Raw genomic sequence first — 15,549 nt, forward strand, 5'->3', positions numbered from 1 at the left:
AAATATTAATATTTCCGCTCTGCTTTCTTGATATGTAAAGTAAAGCCTCCTTTGATCTGTCCATGAACAAATGCCCTGTCAGGACTTTATGATAGTATTCATGATTATAAGATCATACAATTGCTCAGGGACAGATAGAGATCACATGATCCATCTGCGGCCATTTTTAGTCAGGAATCTCTGGCTGATGAGGTAAATGACAGGAGGCTTCACTTTATACAGAAAGTGGTACAGAACTATTAATAGATGTAAATTGCCTAATATCCTGCCCCCCTACACACACATTACAAAAACATGAGGTAAAGTGTCCTTCTAATTTCCAGTGGAAATAATAAAAACAGGGTTTTTTTTTTCTCCTTGAGAAAAGTTTACAGTGAAAATAATTCACATTTCTTCCTTTAATCTAAAATCGGTCAATGAAAACTGTGACTGGAAAGAAAAGAGAAATGCAAGAGAAAACTATTCCATGAATCCTTATTGACATATGTAAGCATATCCCCTATAAAATATCTGTGTCTGGCTGATGTTGTAACGCAATAAAGCAGTAATTGTAAATCCGTCATTGACTTTGGATAATTATCCCTGAAGCCATAAAATGTTAAAATGCAATTACCTTTTTCTGTCTAAGCTTTGAAGATCCGAAACCGTGATTATAGAAAATATCAATTTATCTGCAACTTAAACTTGTAAGCATTTATTTTATTTATCTTAGTTAGAGGGGCTTGCCCATGAAAGAAAGTTCTCAAATTGTAATTCCCCATAATAAAGATCATTTTTAACCCCTCACATTACAATTTGGTCTAATAACTTTAACTCTCTAAGCAGAAACTTCATGATCCCTCTAATATTAGTGAGATGCTGTGTGCTGACAATGTGCTTAAATCATCAGGGTCCAGGGTTTATTTACACTTTTTCATTTGGCTTCTGAACTTTCTACTACTGACACATAGAAAAAGAGATGAGACAGATCAGAGTCTTGAGATGAATATAAGATACAATGAAACACTCAGCCCTGCTATCTTGCCTATAGTACACACACAGCCACCTCTTCTATATGCCTCCCTCTTCTCGGATAAAGAGCTTATCTTGTCTGTAGCTAGTAGAGCAAGTCTCTGCACGCTTCTGCTTGCCGGCAGGAAGTGCCTGTGTCTGAGCTGATCTTGTAATGTATGGGGAGGGGCAGAGAGCAGTGTGCAGACAAGAGAAGCTATTCATGAGAAGAATCTTTTTTTTTTTTTTTTTTTTTTTTTTTTTTTTAATCCTAAGCATATTTAGGAAACTTGTCTTCGTGGGAATACCCCTTTAAAAAGTTTTCAACAGTCTTTTTTTACGAAGACTTTATTCTTGCCTCACATCACCGCCGGTCTCTATGTATGCAGAGGCACACCGGTGACGTCACGTCAATAATGAACTCCTCGGTCTGTGGCTTGCATAATTCTTGCACATGTCGCAGGCAGAACCTGGAGAGGGAGTGCACTATGGACGTGATGTTACCTCTGTTCATGCAGAAGTCCGTGTTGATGGGCAGCGCATCACTTGAGTGGAGTAGCTTTTTTAGAAAGGCAATCCAAATGGGCGGGGCTCAACCCGATTGTAAATGTGTTTTAGTTGAAATGCATGCGATGGGTAACGAGCATCCGGTGTTATGCATGTACACTGGGTGCTACTTACCGATTTGCATTTGCTTAAGTGTAAACACAAGTTCAATTGGGTTGAGCCCTGCCCACTTGCATTTTGCGTTGTGTTACTAAACGTGTGAAAATGTGTGAATGCGGCTTCAAATATAGTCTGAAAGTCCATTGTATAACTGTAAGGGTACATTCATAAAGTTGTTATGGGGACAGTGATCTCATGGCACTTACAGACTTCTATGACTCCCGGCCGATCGTCTGCCTATGGAGGGTAGGAGGGGTGAAGAGTACTTGCCCCTCCTCCACCAGGCTCTGTGATGGGCCAGAACCCGTCCGAGCACACGGCTATCTGTATTAACTGTCCTGAGCCGTCCTACCCATTGGTCAGGTCATCAGAGGTGAATAGGTTTCTGGAAATGGGTAATAACAAAATTTTTAATTAGTGTCCTTGTACAAATATTTATGGACCTAAGTGTACAACACTACGCGTTCACACACTTTCTGCCTATGCCTTTGTTTTTATTTCCCCGCTGCTCCTTTCATGCCAAATTGTAACTTTTAGAAATATGTTCTTTGTTCTCCCCCCCCCCCCCCCACTCTGTTTATCTCCTGTAGAGAGTAGTGTCTGAATCCTTCTCCTGTCCAAACACAGCAGATCAATAAGGAGAGGAGGCTGAAGCTTAACTCCTTATCTAACTTGGGACTATTTCACCTGATAATACTTTACTGAAGTCACTGGATAAACTCATCGGGGGACGTTAATGCAAGAAATCCTGGCTTAGAAGCCCTGAAATAGTTTAGGCTCCCAAAACTGCTTTTGTGAGCTCTCTGGGTGGGGGGGATATTATATTATATTTACATTATGTATATTATTATTATTTTATATATATTTACCTAGATACGAGTCTGATGAGGCAGATTGGACTCGCATCTGAAGCTCTCCTTAAGGAAAGTGGATATAAAGAGGGGGGTCTCATACCTATTTGATGGAACGTTAGGCGGAGATAACTGTATGCTGTGCTCTGCCAACTCCAGCACTTGCATCCTGTAGTAGGCAACGTCTACTCTGTAGGGAGTAAATCTCTTAGTAACGCCTAGTGTTAGTATTAGTTGGGCATCCTGGATTGGAGAATGTTCTGCCATCGGGAATAAACACAACGGGCGCGTTCTCGTCTATTCTCAGCTTGTGTATGTTCAGCTAAACCCTGTGAGCGGCAGAGATGACGGCAGCACTAACCTAGTCATACAATGCTGTATATACAGCACAGTAATCTCCCTGTGAATAGTGTAGGACACGCTGCCGAATCTCTTGGGCCGAAACAGGTAAAATCACACACCTGCGGTTATAGCATTAAAGCTTTCTATGAGACCTGTATTTTGTTTGCTGTTACTTTCTGTATTTATTTTCTGAAGCTAAACCCTTAAATGTGTTATTTTTAGTGAAGAGCTTATTAAATGTCCCGTTGATGGACCATAAGGCCCCTTCCACACTTGCGTTGCAGATCACTTGCAGATGGTGACTTGCATAAGTAGAGCATGCTGAGATTTCAACGCACGTGAAAAAAAAACCAAGACTGAAAAGACCCATTGATTACAATGGGTCAGAGTGCAATGCAAGTTCTGCACGTCAAAAGCATGCGCAGAAAACGCGTGTGAAAAACGCAAGTGTGAAAGGGGCCTAAGAGTGTGATTAAAGGGGTTGGACACTCATAGGAAACTTTAACAGGGTAAGTATAAGACACTAATAGCGTCACACGTAGTCATGTGACCCCCAGGCGGCAGAACTTAAGACTTCCTGTGATGTAGCTGCACACCCCTCCAACCACTCATATGGGAGTGGTTATTGTAGAGTAATGACTGCACGATCCTGTCTCTCCATTGTAGGACATGGCACATCAAAAGAAGTCCTGATTCGTCCTACCAATAGGTCAGGTCATCAGTGGCAACAGGAAAGTTTGTCAGGGTAAATATAATGTGGGTGACCCTATTAGGGACTTGCCCTGTTAGTTTCTTATAAGTGGACAACCCTTCTAATATATGTCCACAATATTCATGGGGGTCATATTCTCTTTTCTGAGTTTAGGGATGGCATAAGACGTGCAGTTCCTCTATTGAATTAAATGCAAGTTCAATCCTGTTCTCTTTCATTACTGTCTCTAGAAAAGTCTGATGAATGTCTGATGTCACCGCATAGGGCAGTGATGGCGAACCTTTTAGAGACCGAGTGCCCAAACTGCAACCAAAACCCACTTATTTACCCTGATGTGCCAATGTGCCATTTTAAGCAGTAACTTACTGTTACCTGTGCTTTCACTTCTTTAATTGTATCGGCCCCTTGAGGCCACCCATACAGTTGAAGCAAAGTGGGCAAATTCAGTCTATCATTGTAGCTTCTCTCCAGGGTCTCTCTGTTTAGGAAGAATGGTGGGTCCAGCAGGATGACCTCCAAAGATAATGCAGTTCTTTCACAACACCTTCTCACTTTTCATGCAGTTCCAAACAGTCAATGGATTTAAACCTGTTTGGTGAACTCTGGCCTGGGCTGATGACCTGAGTGCCCACAGAAAGGGCTCTGAGTGCCACCTCTGGCACCCGTGCCATAGGTTCGCCATCACTGGCATAGGGGGTGTTCTGAGATGGGGAGAGCTTGACTTCAGCCCTAAACATTCCACCTTCTGTGACTTCAATCCAATTTTACATCAATCAATTTTCTGGATGATGCCACCACTTTGGGCCGTGCCAGAAACAGGATCTGTAAGGTGTTACTCTGCTTGACAACCTACTGGTAGTGATTTGTTAGATCAGTTTCTGCTGACAGGTTCCCTTTAAACCATCCTGAACTAATCTAAGGTTTTTCTAGTTTCTTCTATGGGTTTCGATTCCAATGTAAAGGAAACGTCTAATTATCTGCAGGTAGTTGCATATATCAGGGCGCGTGTAGATTGATCTATGTGGTTTGAGTTTCCTGCCATAGCAGCGGCATGTACTAATGTACCGAGTAGCAGATAAGAAGTCACAGAGGCCGGGGAGACTACTGACAATGACCAGCCCTGTCTTTGTGGTATTTGGCTAATTGTTTCCATCGTTGCCGGGGCTCTCGTAATTTCCCTGTATGCTTTGGATAATCTGAACTTAATCTAAATCTCATTTAGTAAATCCCCCTTTACATCGACCAGCTACACAGCCGTATGCTCCATACGGGTCAGCCTCTAGCTTATTACGTTGTCTAGCTGGTGACAGAGATGATCTTTGCTTATTGACATATGTTGAATGACTAGCAGTTAAAATTGGCCTTGACAAAACAGACAGTCCCCGACTTAAGAACATCCAACTTGCAGACGACCCCTAGTTACAAACAGATGTTAGTTTAGCCCTAGGCTATAATAATCAGCTGTAGGAGTTATAAAAGGTGTTTGCAAATAAGTTGACAACCCAACATTTTTAAAATCCAATTGTCAAAAAAAATAAAATAAATTCTGGCCGTGGATACAATTATAAAATATACAGTTCCGACTTGCATACAAATTCAACTTAAGGACAAACTTACGGAACCTATCCTGTATGTAATCTGGGGACTGACTGTAGTTACTCCAATAGATGTAAGGGCCAGAAACTTTGTGTTGCCTTGGCTGTCCTTTGTATAGTCATCTACAATTTAGTCAAGATAGTCTTGTGGGAGCACCAATATCAAATGAGCGGCAGGAACAGGAATGCATTACACAGATCCTTTTTTTTTTTTTTTTTTTTTTTTTTTTTTTTATGGGGGGTGGGATTTCAAAAAACCCTTTCCACACCTTTTAAAATATGCAAATGTATTAATGAGTGTAAGAATGGCAAAATATAAATAAAAACTACAACTACGCTGACAGAAAAATGTTATTCTGATCATCGTATTTTTTACATGTTTTATTTTATTGAAAAACCCTTAAGGAGCATCCAAGACCACCAGGATGAAGGCTTGTAAACCAAGCACACTGCCATACTGGTGTGTGCCCCCTCTGGCAGGATCCTATCTTCTTAAAGCTTCCTATGCCCTTGTTTTTAAGAATAAAATGCGTTAAAAACTATGCAAATGAACCTAAGCCTGTAAATTTTTGGAACCCCTCAGGCTTATTTGTATAATTTTCAAATATTTTTTTTATAAAAACCAGGTAATAAGAAGCTAATAGAAGAACGCATGCTGCCAGAGTGGACACACACCTGTATGTCAGTGCGCTTAGTTTATAATCCTTCATCCTGGTGGTAGATGTCCTTGCTGCAGACACCTTTACTCCATCCAGTAGAATAAAATCAGTGGTCTTTTTACAACATGATGAACTTGTTTAATTAATGAAGGACATACATGCATTTCTTTTCTTTAGTTCAACTTTAAAACAAACCTCCAGACCCTATCTTGTACGTAACCCCGGGACTGCCTGTATTTAAGTCTGTATTCAATATACCGTATATACTTGAGTATAAGCCGACCCGAGTATAAGCCGAGGCCCCTAATTTTACCACAAAAACCTGGTAAAACATTATTTTTTTTACTCGAGTATAAGCCGAGTTTGGGGTTTCAGCACATTTTTTTTGTGCTGAAAAACTAGGCTTATACTCGAGTATATATGGTAATTTTAAAAAATCCTTGTACAATGCATTTTGTATTTTTACATTTTTCATGTGTTTATTATTGCCCCTGCATCATAAATTGTTCCAATAAAAGTCTCTTATTCTACCACAGTTCTTCTTCCATCCTACTGGGAACCACAAAGTGAGGAGTGATGCCCACTGAAAGTGGAAGCTGGGCGGCTGCACGGCAGACTAAGCAGAAGCGCAAGTCCAACAGTCTTACTCTAAAGCGGACTAATAGCTCGGAGCAGGAGCGGCCAAGTCTGCACCGGGATATGCTGGAAGGACAGGTGAGCTTCATGTAATCATACAAGGGTCTGAATGGAATGACCTTCTTTTTAAAGCCAATTATTTGGAAAATCTGACATTCTGCATCCATTATTTAACAAAATAAAAACTGTTTAAAGAATTGGAGGCCATATTTTATTTCTTATAGACGCCTTATCACAAAGTGAAATTGTTTTCCTTGTCCCATCCAGGAAAAAGTAGTGGCACATAGTGGCAAAGTGGCATATTTCCTAGAATCCCCTAGTGGAGCATCAAGGGCTAGAAGTCTCCACACACCTGCAAGGTGCCTTAATTGGCAAAGTCTCTGTAAGGAGAACTCTTATTTCTTGACCCAGTGAAAAAGTCTCAATTCCTGGGCATGCCTACCCCACTCTCACGGCGAGTGGCTGTGATAGGGTGGGACACGGGGTGGGTTAGGGTGAGGACACTCCAGACTAGGGCATTAGCTGTAGCCTGCACCAGGTTCCTGGCTCAGGTTATAGTACAATTTAACTCCAAGAGACGAGGGGAGCATTAAGGCCGGCACATGATAAATTCCCCCTAATAAGTGATGCAAACATATTTTCCCATAGCTTAACACAAAAGTAATATAACTAGAGTTAATTAAAACATTTACTTGTGCCACAAAAGTCTGTCGTTTAAAAAATAAAACTCATTCCACAAAAAACGAAACCCTTTCACAGATATGTCAATGGAAAGCAAAAGTTAGAGCTTCCAAACCGGCAGTGCAAACAAGATCCTGAGGTTCCTAATTCCAAAAGCAGGTGTATATGTTATAATGTGGGTATAGGAGAACCAGGCTCCGTCTTCTCCCATCATTGCCCTTTTTCCATCTGCATGTGATAGGCGCAATAATTTAATAAACTCGGAAATCCCATATTTGACCGCAATGATCAAAGGCTTGAACTTTCAGCCATGACAGCTGTTCCTTTTCACTAAACTTGCTGCTCTTTTTAATTTTCTTCTTGCAGTACATGTAGATCTCTTACAGTAAGGCCGCAATCAATTCTCCTTATCCTCCATGACGGGAGAAATTCGCGTACATGTAATCTTTAACCTCTTTGTGGACTGATCGCTCATCCAGCAGCTAAGGAATTGCCTTAAGTAGTTCTAAGTCAGTCCAAGTATTTGGGAGGAAAATCAACGGTTTCCTTGGCTACGTTGGTTTCCTACGTGATTTTATGACCCTGGCGTAATTCTAGAAATTTCCAAGTAGCCCCCCTCCCCCAGACTATTTTTGGAAAAAATTCATGATTAAAAATAGCACTAAACGCGCAATTCCTTCTGCACATGTTGCTACTTATCCTATTTTATGTATCTGCATGGCCAATGCATGGTCTTTCAAGACCAACCTGTAGATTCTGCAGAACTCGGATTCAGAGGCTACACAATGAGGGAATCGGTCCGGCAATGTCCACCACTAAACCGCCAACATGTCTTCTATAGGGACACAAACATTTTTAGCTTCCATGGTTCTCCATAAGTCTTTGGCGCATGCGCCCTCCTCGCTTCACCACACACTTGTTTGAAATGACCTATTGAAGGTTATAAGGAACACGCCAAAGGAACACTCCAAAACCATTCTCACCATTGGAAGTGTTAACCATATGCAGGTCCGAAATTTCTTTCTGTAGGTGTTATGATTGCTCTATCGCTTAGGTGGCGTTACCAGAGTCCCTCTCAATGTGGCTAAAATGCCTATGCCACATGCCCGGCGCACTTTTTACCTGCCCCCTGCAGTGATCTAGTGCTCTAAGTCTCACGCTAGATGTTGCTGTGCATGGGCTAGATTTGAAGAGCTTCGGATAAAGTCTGTGATGGAGGAAACATCGGAAGAGGCAGTGGGCGGTAGAAGTGCTGCGTTCTAGTGGGCGGGGCTTTTTAGGCAGTGAAATCAGAGCTCGGAGTGTCTCTGGTAACACCCACTGAAGCACTTCTACCTAATTAACGTAAACAAGGTTTACGAGCTGTATTACCCAGCATTGCCCAGGATAGTAAATGACTGCTCTTAACTATGACCGTATAGAATGGGGCATTGCTGTTTGTAATTGACAATATACAAAACCCCACTAAAAATAGAAGGCACTTAAAGGAAATCTGTTTTTAAATTTAACCTCTAAATTAAACCATTTAAAAAAACTTCTATTCATAAGTCTCCTCCACAGTCCCGACTACAGAAATGAGGGAGGCGACTTCTCTTCAATGAGTCACACACAGCCAACATCTCTCTCAAAGTGTATGTATGGCAAATAATTGGACAGCACAGGCTGAAATTTCCACTCAAATATTATCTATGATATTCCTGGAGTTAGAGGCGGCTTTTTTAAATTTTGTCATTGTAGCTGCAACGGTGCAGGTTCTTTTAGCGGACTGAGGTCAAACTGTTCTAGTTGTCTATAGAAACCAATTAGAGCTCATCTTTAATTTTATAAGCGACTGTGGGAAAATGAAAACTGACTGGTTGCTGTGGGCTAGAACTAGAGCAATTCTGACCCTTCTAATATATATCTATATCTGTTTCTGAGTGGATGGGGGAGATTTATCAGAACACCTAAAGAAAGGCCGTTTTAATAGTTTTTTGGTGAAGGAAGCATGTGAAAGATTTCCTTTTTAAAGAGAACCTGCTATACAAATTAACCCACCCAAAATAAATTCTTCATCAAAAACTTTGCCTAAAAAGCACTGCTCTTATCCCAAAATAGTTCCCTTCCATGGCTGCAATGTTGCAAAAATCAGTTTGAAGTGAGTCCAGTGACACTACTTGTGTCCAATGAAGCCTTGCACATTCATGAGTTACTTGCAATACTTGGCCTCTTTGTTCCTGTTTGACAGTCTTTGATATTCTTCTGTATGGAGAGCTCTGTTACATTATTGGGCACTGAAATTTAAGTGACCAGGATGACATCCTCAAAGGTTCTGTTACATCTGCAATGTCTACCCCATGTATGTATCTGATCACATGAAATCTCAGCAGCCTCCATTGAGGATGGGGAGGAGTAGCAATCCATGGAGGAAGGGGAGGAGCAGAAGTCCATGCAGGCATGCTGTGATTTCATGTGATCAGATATATGGATAGTGTACAGTTTTCTAATGTTATGAGGCTAAATGACTCTGGTCACATGACATTCTGGGAAGAGTCATGAGACATGGACAGGAGTAGATGGGAGTGGCCAACTTAGCCGAACAAGCCTTCTCCAATGCCAGGGAGTATAATATAAAGTTGATTAATGTGGATACATACGAGAACCTGTCACTAGCTGCATATGTGAAAATGCAGTGACAGGTTTCCTTTAAGTTATACTTAATAAAAGGTCTTTCAGCTAAATACGGTAAAATGAATGAACTTTGTTGACCTGAGAAGAAGGTAAACCCTCTGCTATGCCATCTGCCAGTATAGGCTTTGTGTGATAAAATATTCTTGACTTGACGACTCCCAGCACGGGCTGTAGTATTTTTCCGATGGGGCATCAGACTTTCCTCCAGCGCCTCTTCCGTTCCCACTCCCCTGGCAGTGAATTCCTTAGTCTGACAGCCCCTCACAATGAAAAATCTCTTCCTTTGTTGGTGGTAAAAATAATGTTCCTGGCATGCGTTCAGGTGCCCCTGGTCCCTTGTACTCTCCTAGATATAATTAGTTTGTCATCCTGCTAATTACAGAGCACAAGTCATTGTCTGTAGAGAATAGCGGCTATTGTTATATATACTCGGTCACCATTACTAACCCTAAGTTTCACATAGTGCCAGCTTAGACTATAAAGTTTACCCCAATGAACCAATGGGTCAGGTGAAAAATTATTTAACTACCGTATTTTTCGGACTATAAGGCGCACAAAAAATCCTTTGATTTTTCCTCAGAAATCAAAGGTGCGCCTTATAGTCCAGTGCGCCTTATATATGAACCGTACTTACAGACAACAGCTGCCTTAAACTGTGCACAGCTCTGCCACCTGCTGGTCACTGGTCCTTACAATCAGGTGCGCCTTATAGTCCTGAAAAATACGATAGTTGGCTTATTTTATAACTTATTGTTTGGCACAATTTTTGGGTAACTTGTCGCATCTTAAAATCTACACCATTTGAGACCAGCTTCCCCTTTACTATTCCCCCCCCCCCCCCACTGATTGTCGTATTTAGCTCGGTATATTTCCACCATTGTTTTAATGTGTGTTAAATAAGGCATTATAACATTGGGATTACTTCATTATTAAATATGGACAGTCCCCAACTAAAGAACACCAGACTTGACTCGCTGAGCTTCCTCTTTGACCGATCCACAAATATATAACAAGATTATTCTTCTGCTCCCTCCCCACACTATAGGAACTTCTCTCCTCCATGTGTTTCTCAGCTCCGTCTCCTGTGCTGGTTGTATGCGCCAGAATCGGGACGCAGAGTTGCGCCATGAATGTTAGAGCACTGGACTCGGGAGAACTCCAGGGTCCTCTCTGGGTCCTGACGCCAGCAACGGGTGTGTTTTTTTTTTTTCCCCCAACCATGGCTACTGATTAAGAATACAAAATTCTAGGACACCATACTTATTTCTCTGTCCAAACCTCCATCTTCCACATATCTCTCTGTAATATGATACTATCCTGCTCTGCATAATTGTTACAGAGCCGAGTATCATCTGCAAATGTCAAAATACTAGTAGCAAATATACTGATGCCCAGTTTAAGAATACACCACCGCTTCTGTTACTGGAAGCGCATTGATTGTGTGACTGTAGAAATCTCTGCTAATAAACATAATTTCATGCTGAGATTTTCAGCGATGTGTGAACAAGTTCCTATGAGGGGGTGTAACTTGATTACGGCTTTGCGCTCTGTACTCCTTTTATATAAGGAGGCTTTGCTTCTGCTGTTTTTCTTCGTTTGTTATGAGTCACGTACTTATTTATAAATAATTTTGGAAATGAATATGGATCATAAAAGCGTCACTTGACCTTTCTCGCACAGGAAACGGCAGCAGCAGGTCGGAACAAACTTGGAACAAAATCCCCGGCTTTGTTATACGGCTTTCTCCAATCCTTTGTGTATGTGGAGTTGATTTGTGTGCTCAGGTTTTATTACACTCTGTGTTTACAGTGCGTTCAGGTTTCTTCTCTTCCTTTTATGTCCATTTTCGGCAGATTTTTCGCTCGCTGCTGCTAATTGCTTTTAGCACTGAGATCCGTATCTGCTGAAAGTGAATGGAAGCAGATGCTTTGCGGGGAGACGATTGCTTTTGTTAATGTTATTAATACGTGGATGGTCGTATAAATGTTTCATTTGGTTATGTCAGACTTTTTACTGAGACCAGCTGTTACTTAAAGGGGTGTTCAATCGACCGTGATAGAAGCGGGAAAGAATATTCTAAAGAATATTTTTTTGCAGGGAAGCCTATTGTAGAAAACCCAGGCCATGGTATAGAACATTGATGGCGAACGTTTTAGCAACCGAGTGCCCAAACTGCAACCCCAAACTACCCTCTATTGTGAGGTGCCAACCGAAAATTAAAGCAGTAACTTGTTGCTCCCTGTTCTTCAACAACAATCAATCATACTGACCTCCTGAGGACACCAACACAGTAGAAAGAAGGAAGGAAAATTTGCATCATTGTAGCTTCTTTCCAGTGTCTCTATGTGCAAAGAGAATCATGGGGCCAGCAGGAGGTCCTCCAAAGATGATTCGGCCCTGTCTACACATTCTCCCACTTTCTACAGTCCCAAATAGCCAAGTAAGTATCACATTAAAATATCACTGAAAGCAGCATGTTTTAAGTTGTTTGGAACTGCAGGAAAATTCTTTGAGTTCTGTCTGGTGTGCTGGGGCGATGGCCTGGGTGCCCACAGAAAGCGCTTGGAGTGCCACCTCTGGCACCAGTGCCATAGGTTCGCCACCACTGGTATAGAAGATACCCCCCCCCACTCCCCCATGGGGCAAGAACCTCAGTGAGGCTAATTGGTGTGTATGTGACCACCTACCTTTCAACAAAGTCATATTAGATTGGGATGACATTTTTCTTGCTTTTTAATATGGAAAGTTATTTCTTTTTTTTTTTTTTTTAACTCGGAAAACAGAACAAAATCTTTTGTCCACAAACTCCACGAGAACAAATCTTCAGAATGTAGATAAATTAAAGGAAGTTCATCAGATGCTCTTAAGAAATTAAATAAATTGGCCCAGCAGAGGAAATACATTCTAATAATGCACAGTAACATAATGGTAATAGAGCCCGGCTAAGGACCTTCTGTAGCCATTGTTGGGTTTGGAAAGGGAACCTGTCATCAATAACCGAAACAATAAACCCTCACCCTCTACTGTGCCTTTGAAAAGTGCAGCACTGGCCTACTAACTTAAATCCTTCTGCTGCAGGTAAAATCCTACCGGCCAATTTTATCATCTTTGTCTAATTTGGCCCCACACATCACAGCATGACACTACCCAGCGCCACTTGGCTCGCCCGTCATGGGTGGGTGAATTGGTGAGAATATCTGCAGTTTCCCACACAGTGCTCACTGCTGAATACACCATGCAGTGAGTGGGACAGGAAGTGGACAGAAAGAGGACTTCCTGCCTGCTCCGTTCGAGATTTGAAGAGAGGCGTGGCTCACTGGCAGCCTGGGAGGAAAGTTTACTCTTCTCTGCAGAAGTTGGCTCCTCTCTACTCATTTGCATGTTTAAAAAAAACTAATGTAATAAAAGTGCAGTGCTTTGGTGGCAGGTGATTTTAGGTAATATGGGGAGGACTTTAAACCCTTACTGGTGTGAGGGGTAAAATGTTCCTGACATGTCCTCCTTTTTAAAAGGGTTTTTCAGAGTTTTGAAAAAGTTAGTGTCTCAGGAGGTGCATTATGTCATGAAATAAAAACATAAATTTCCTGTAAAGAAGAAAGTCTTCCGCAATGTAAACCAGATCGGTGAGGTGGACTGGAGGAGCGGGGTGTGTTGTAAGGCTAAGTTCACACCCGCGTTTGACAGGTTCTGTTTACCGTTAGAGAACAGCCTGTTTTTTTTTTTTTTTTTTTTTTGCTTCTTCTGTACATTAAAGTCAATGGGGAAGGAAAGGTGAACAGAAAACCTTCCGTTATGTTCTCCTAAAACGTAGAGTGTTATTTAAACGCAAGTGTGAACTGAGATGGAGTTTTTTTTTTTTTTTTTTTAAATTAAAGTGTTAAATTTCATGATGAGTTGCAGACTTGGATTCAACCATGGAATTTTATAACATTGTATCAGGTCTTATTCCGTAACTTTCTAATCTATTGCTTGGAGGTGAAGACAGAAGTGTCCTCTATCTGCACCTGATCGGCGATGGCTTTGCTTCACTTACTCGCAGTAATACAGTTTTCCTTTATTATTTCATATCTATAGTTGGTGCGGCCACCAGATATAACGTGTTATTCATTGGGGAATTATCCAGTTTACTTTGCTCTTTAGAGATTTGTGTGTTACCAAGTAGCAGTCAGGTTAATTACATTTGTTGATTAATGTATTTGCTATTAATTTAGAAGGATCTGGACTAGAGAGGAGCGGAGCCATAGGTTCAGTTCAGGTTCATCCTTGCAACCTGGACGTATTGCCAGTCCGGCTTATTAATGCTCCTTGCTACTAGCCATAGCCCAGACTGGCCAGGGGGTGTCTGTAGAAAGTGGTGTCCCTTTTGGTGGATTGACTGCTCCGCCCCCAATCCAGCAATACATCTGGGATACTTGGTCGAACCCAAATTACCAAGATGTAAAGTTATTCACTATCCACAGTATAGAGCAGTTATGGTGAACCTTTTAGAGGCCAAGTGCCCAACTACCATACACCCAGCCTTCTTTATCTCAAAGTGCCTACACTGCAATATAATAATAATAGTAATTCCTTTATTTATACACCGCACACAGATTACACAGAACTTGCCAGATCAGTCCCTGTCCCCAATGGGGCTCACAATCTAATCAACCTACCAGTGTGTTTTGAAGTGTGGGAGGAAACCGGAGGAAACCCCTGCAAACACAAACACTGGAGATACCAGGTCGCCGTGCTCTGAAATTTATACGCTCTCTCATATTATTGAATTTATCAGCAGGGCACCTACTTTACTTTCCATCCCTTGCTGAGCATGGGACCCCCACTTTCTGGAGGAGATCCCATTCTCATGACTCTTAGGGGGTCCCATTCTTCTGACCAAGTAGGGGTTTAACCTTGTTATCCACTATCCTGTGGATAGAGAGAAACTTGACAACTTGGGCCAACCCACCCATACAACCTTACAAAAAGAGAAATCTAATAACCAACGCTCTATAACCCCAATAAAGGTAATTATTTGCATACTTCTTTTTATTCTGGAATACCGATTGGAGATTTGCATAGAGCTCATTGAATAACCCCATGACAATACATTATTCCAAATTGATCATTCTTAAGTTAACGCTAGTTCAGACGAGATATTGATCCACCTCTGCACGATGCAATTTACGGCTACGTTAATGCATGTTGAAACAAGCTCTCTGCCGCCGAACGTCCACGCATGAGGATATATTGAATTTCCGTGGCGTTCGAGGGTTGAAAGCTTTGGCTTTTTATAGATTTCAGATGAGAAGAGATTGTATGGAGCGGTCTGTGTCTGTGATGTGTAGAAATCGTGCTGGGTGCACATTATAGCCGTAAATGTAACGGACAACGTATCGCTGTCTACGTTGTATCCATTCTAATTGAAGAAAAAGACGCCGTAGCATCTGCTGACATCAGCAAGGACTGACGCTTTTGTGTCGCCCTTTGCCGCTTTTGTACCTTACTTCCAATATATATATCCCTGATCTGAATGAATGAAATATTCTCAGTGAATTCTCTGTTCTGTACAAAGTTGAATGTGCTGACAACAAAATCACAAAGTATTCAATGGAAATCAAATTTATTAACCAATGGAGACATGGATTTGGAGGCGCCCACAAAATTAAAGTGGCAAAACGCACTACAGGTTGATCCAACTTTGATGTAATGTCCGTAAAACAAGACTAAATGAGGCTCAGTATTGTGTGTGTGTGTGGCCTCCACGT

General features: G+C 41.5%; 1 protein-coding gene across 2 annotated transcripts in view; it reads left to right on the forward strand.

Annotated features, from left to right (window-relative positions):
• The window catches only part of WDR37 (WD repeat domain 37), a 121,239-nt gene that overhangs the window by 31,293 nt on the left and 74,397 nt on the right, over positions 1-15,549 (forward strand). For both annotated transcript variants that reach the window (XM_072153996.1, XM_072153997.1), the window contains exon 3: positions 6,352-6,529. In XM_072153996.1, the coding sequence (XP_072010097.1) occupies positions 6,392-6,529 (138 nt within the window). In that variant the 5' untranslated portion in view covers positions 6,352-6,391. The remainder of the gene's footprint in view (positions 1-6,351; positions 6,530-15,549) is intronic.

The sequence above is a fragment of the Engystomops pustulosus genome, chromosome 5 (genome assembly GCF_040894005.1).
Source record: "Engystomops pustulosus chromosome 5, aEngPut4.maternal, whole genome shotgun sequence".
Lineage (NCBI taxonomy): Eukaryota > Metazoa > Chordata > Amphibia > Anura > Leptodactylidae > Engystomops > Engystomops pustulosus.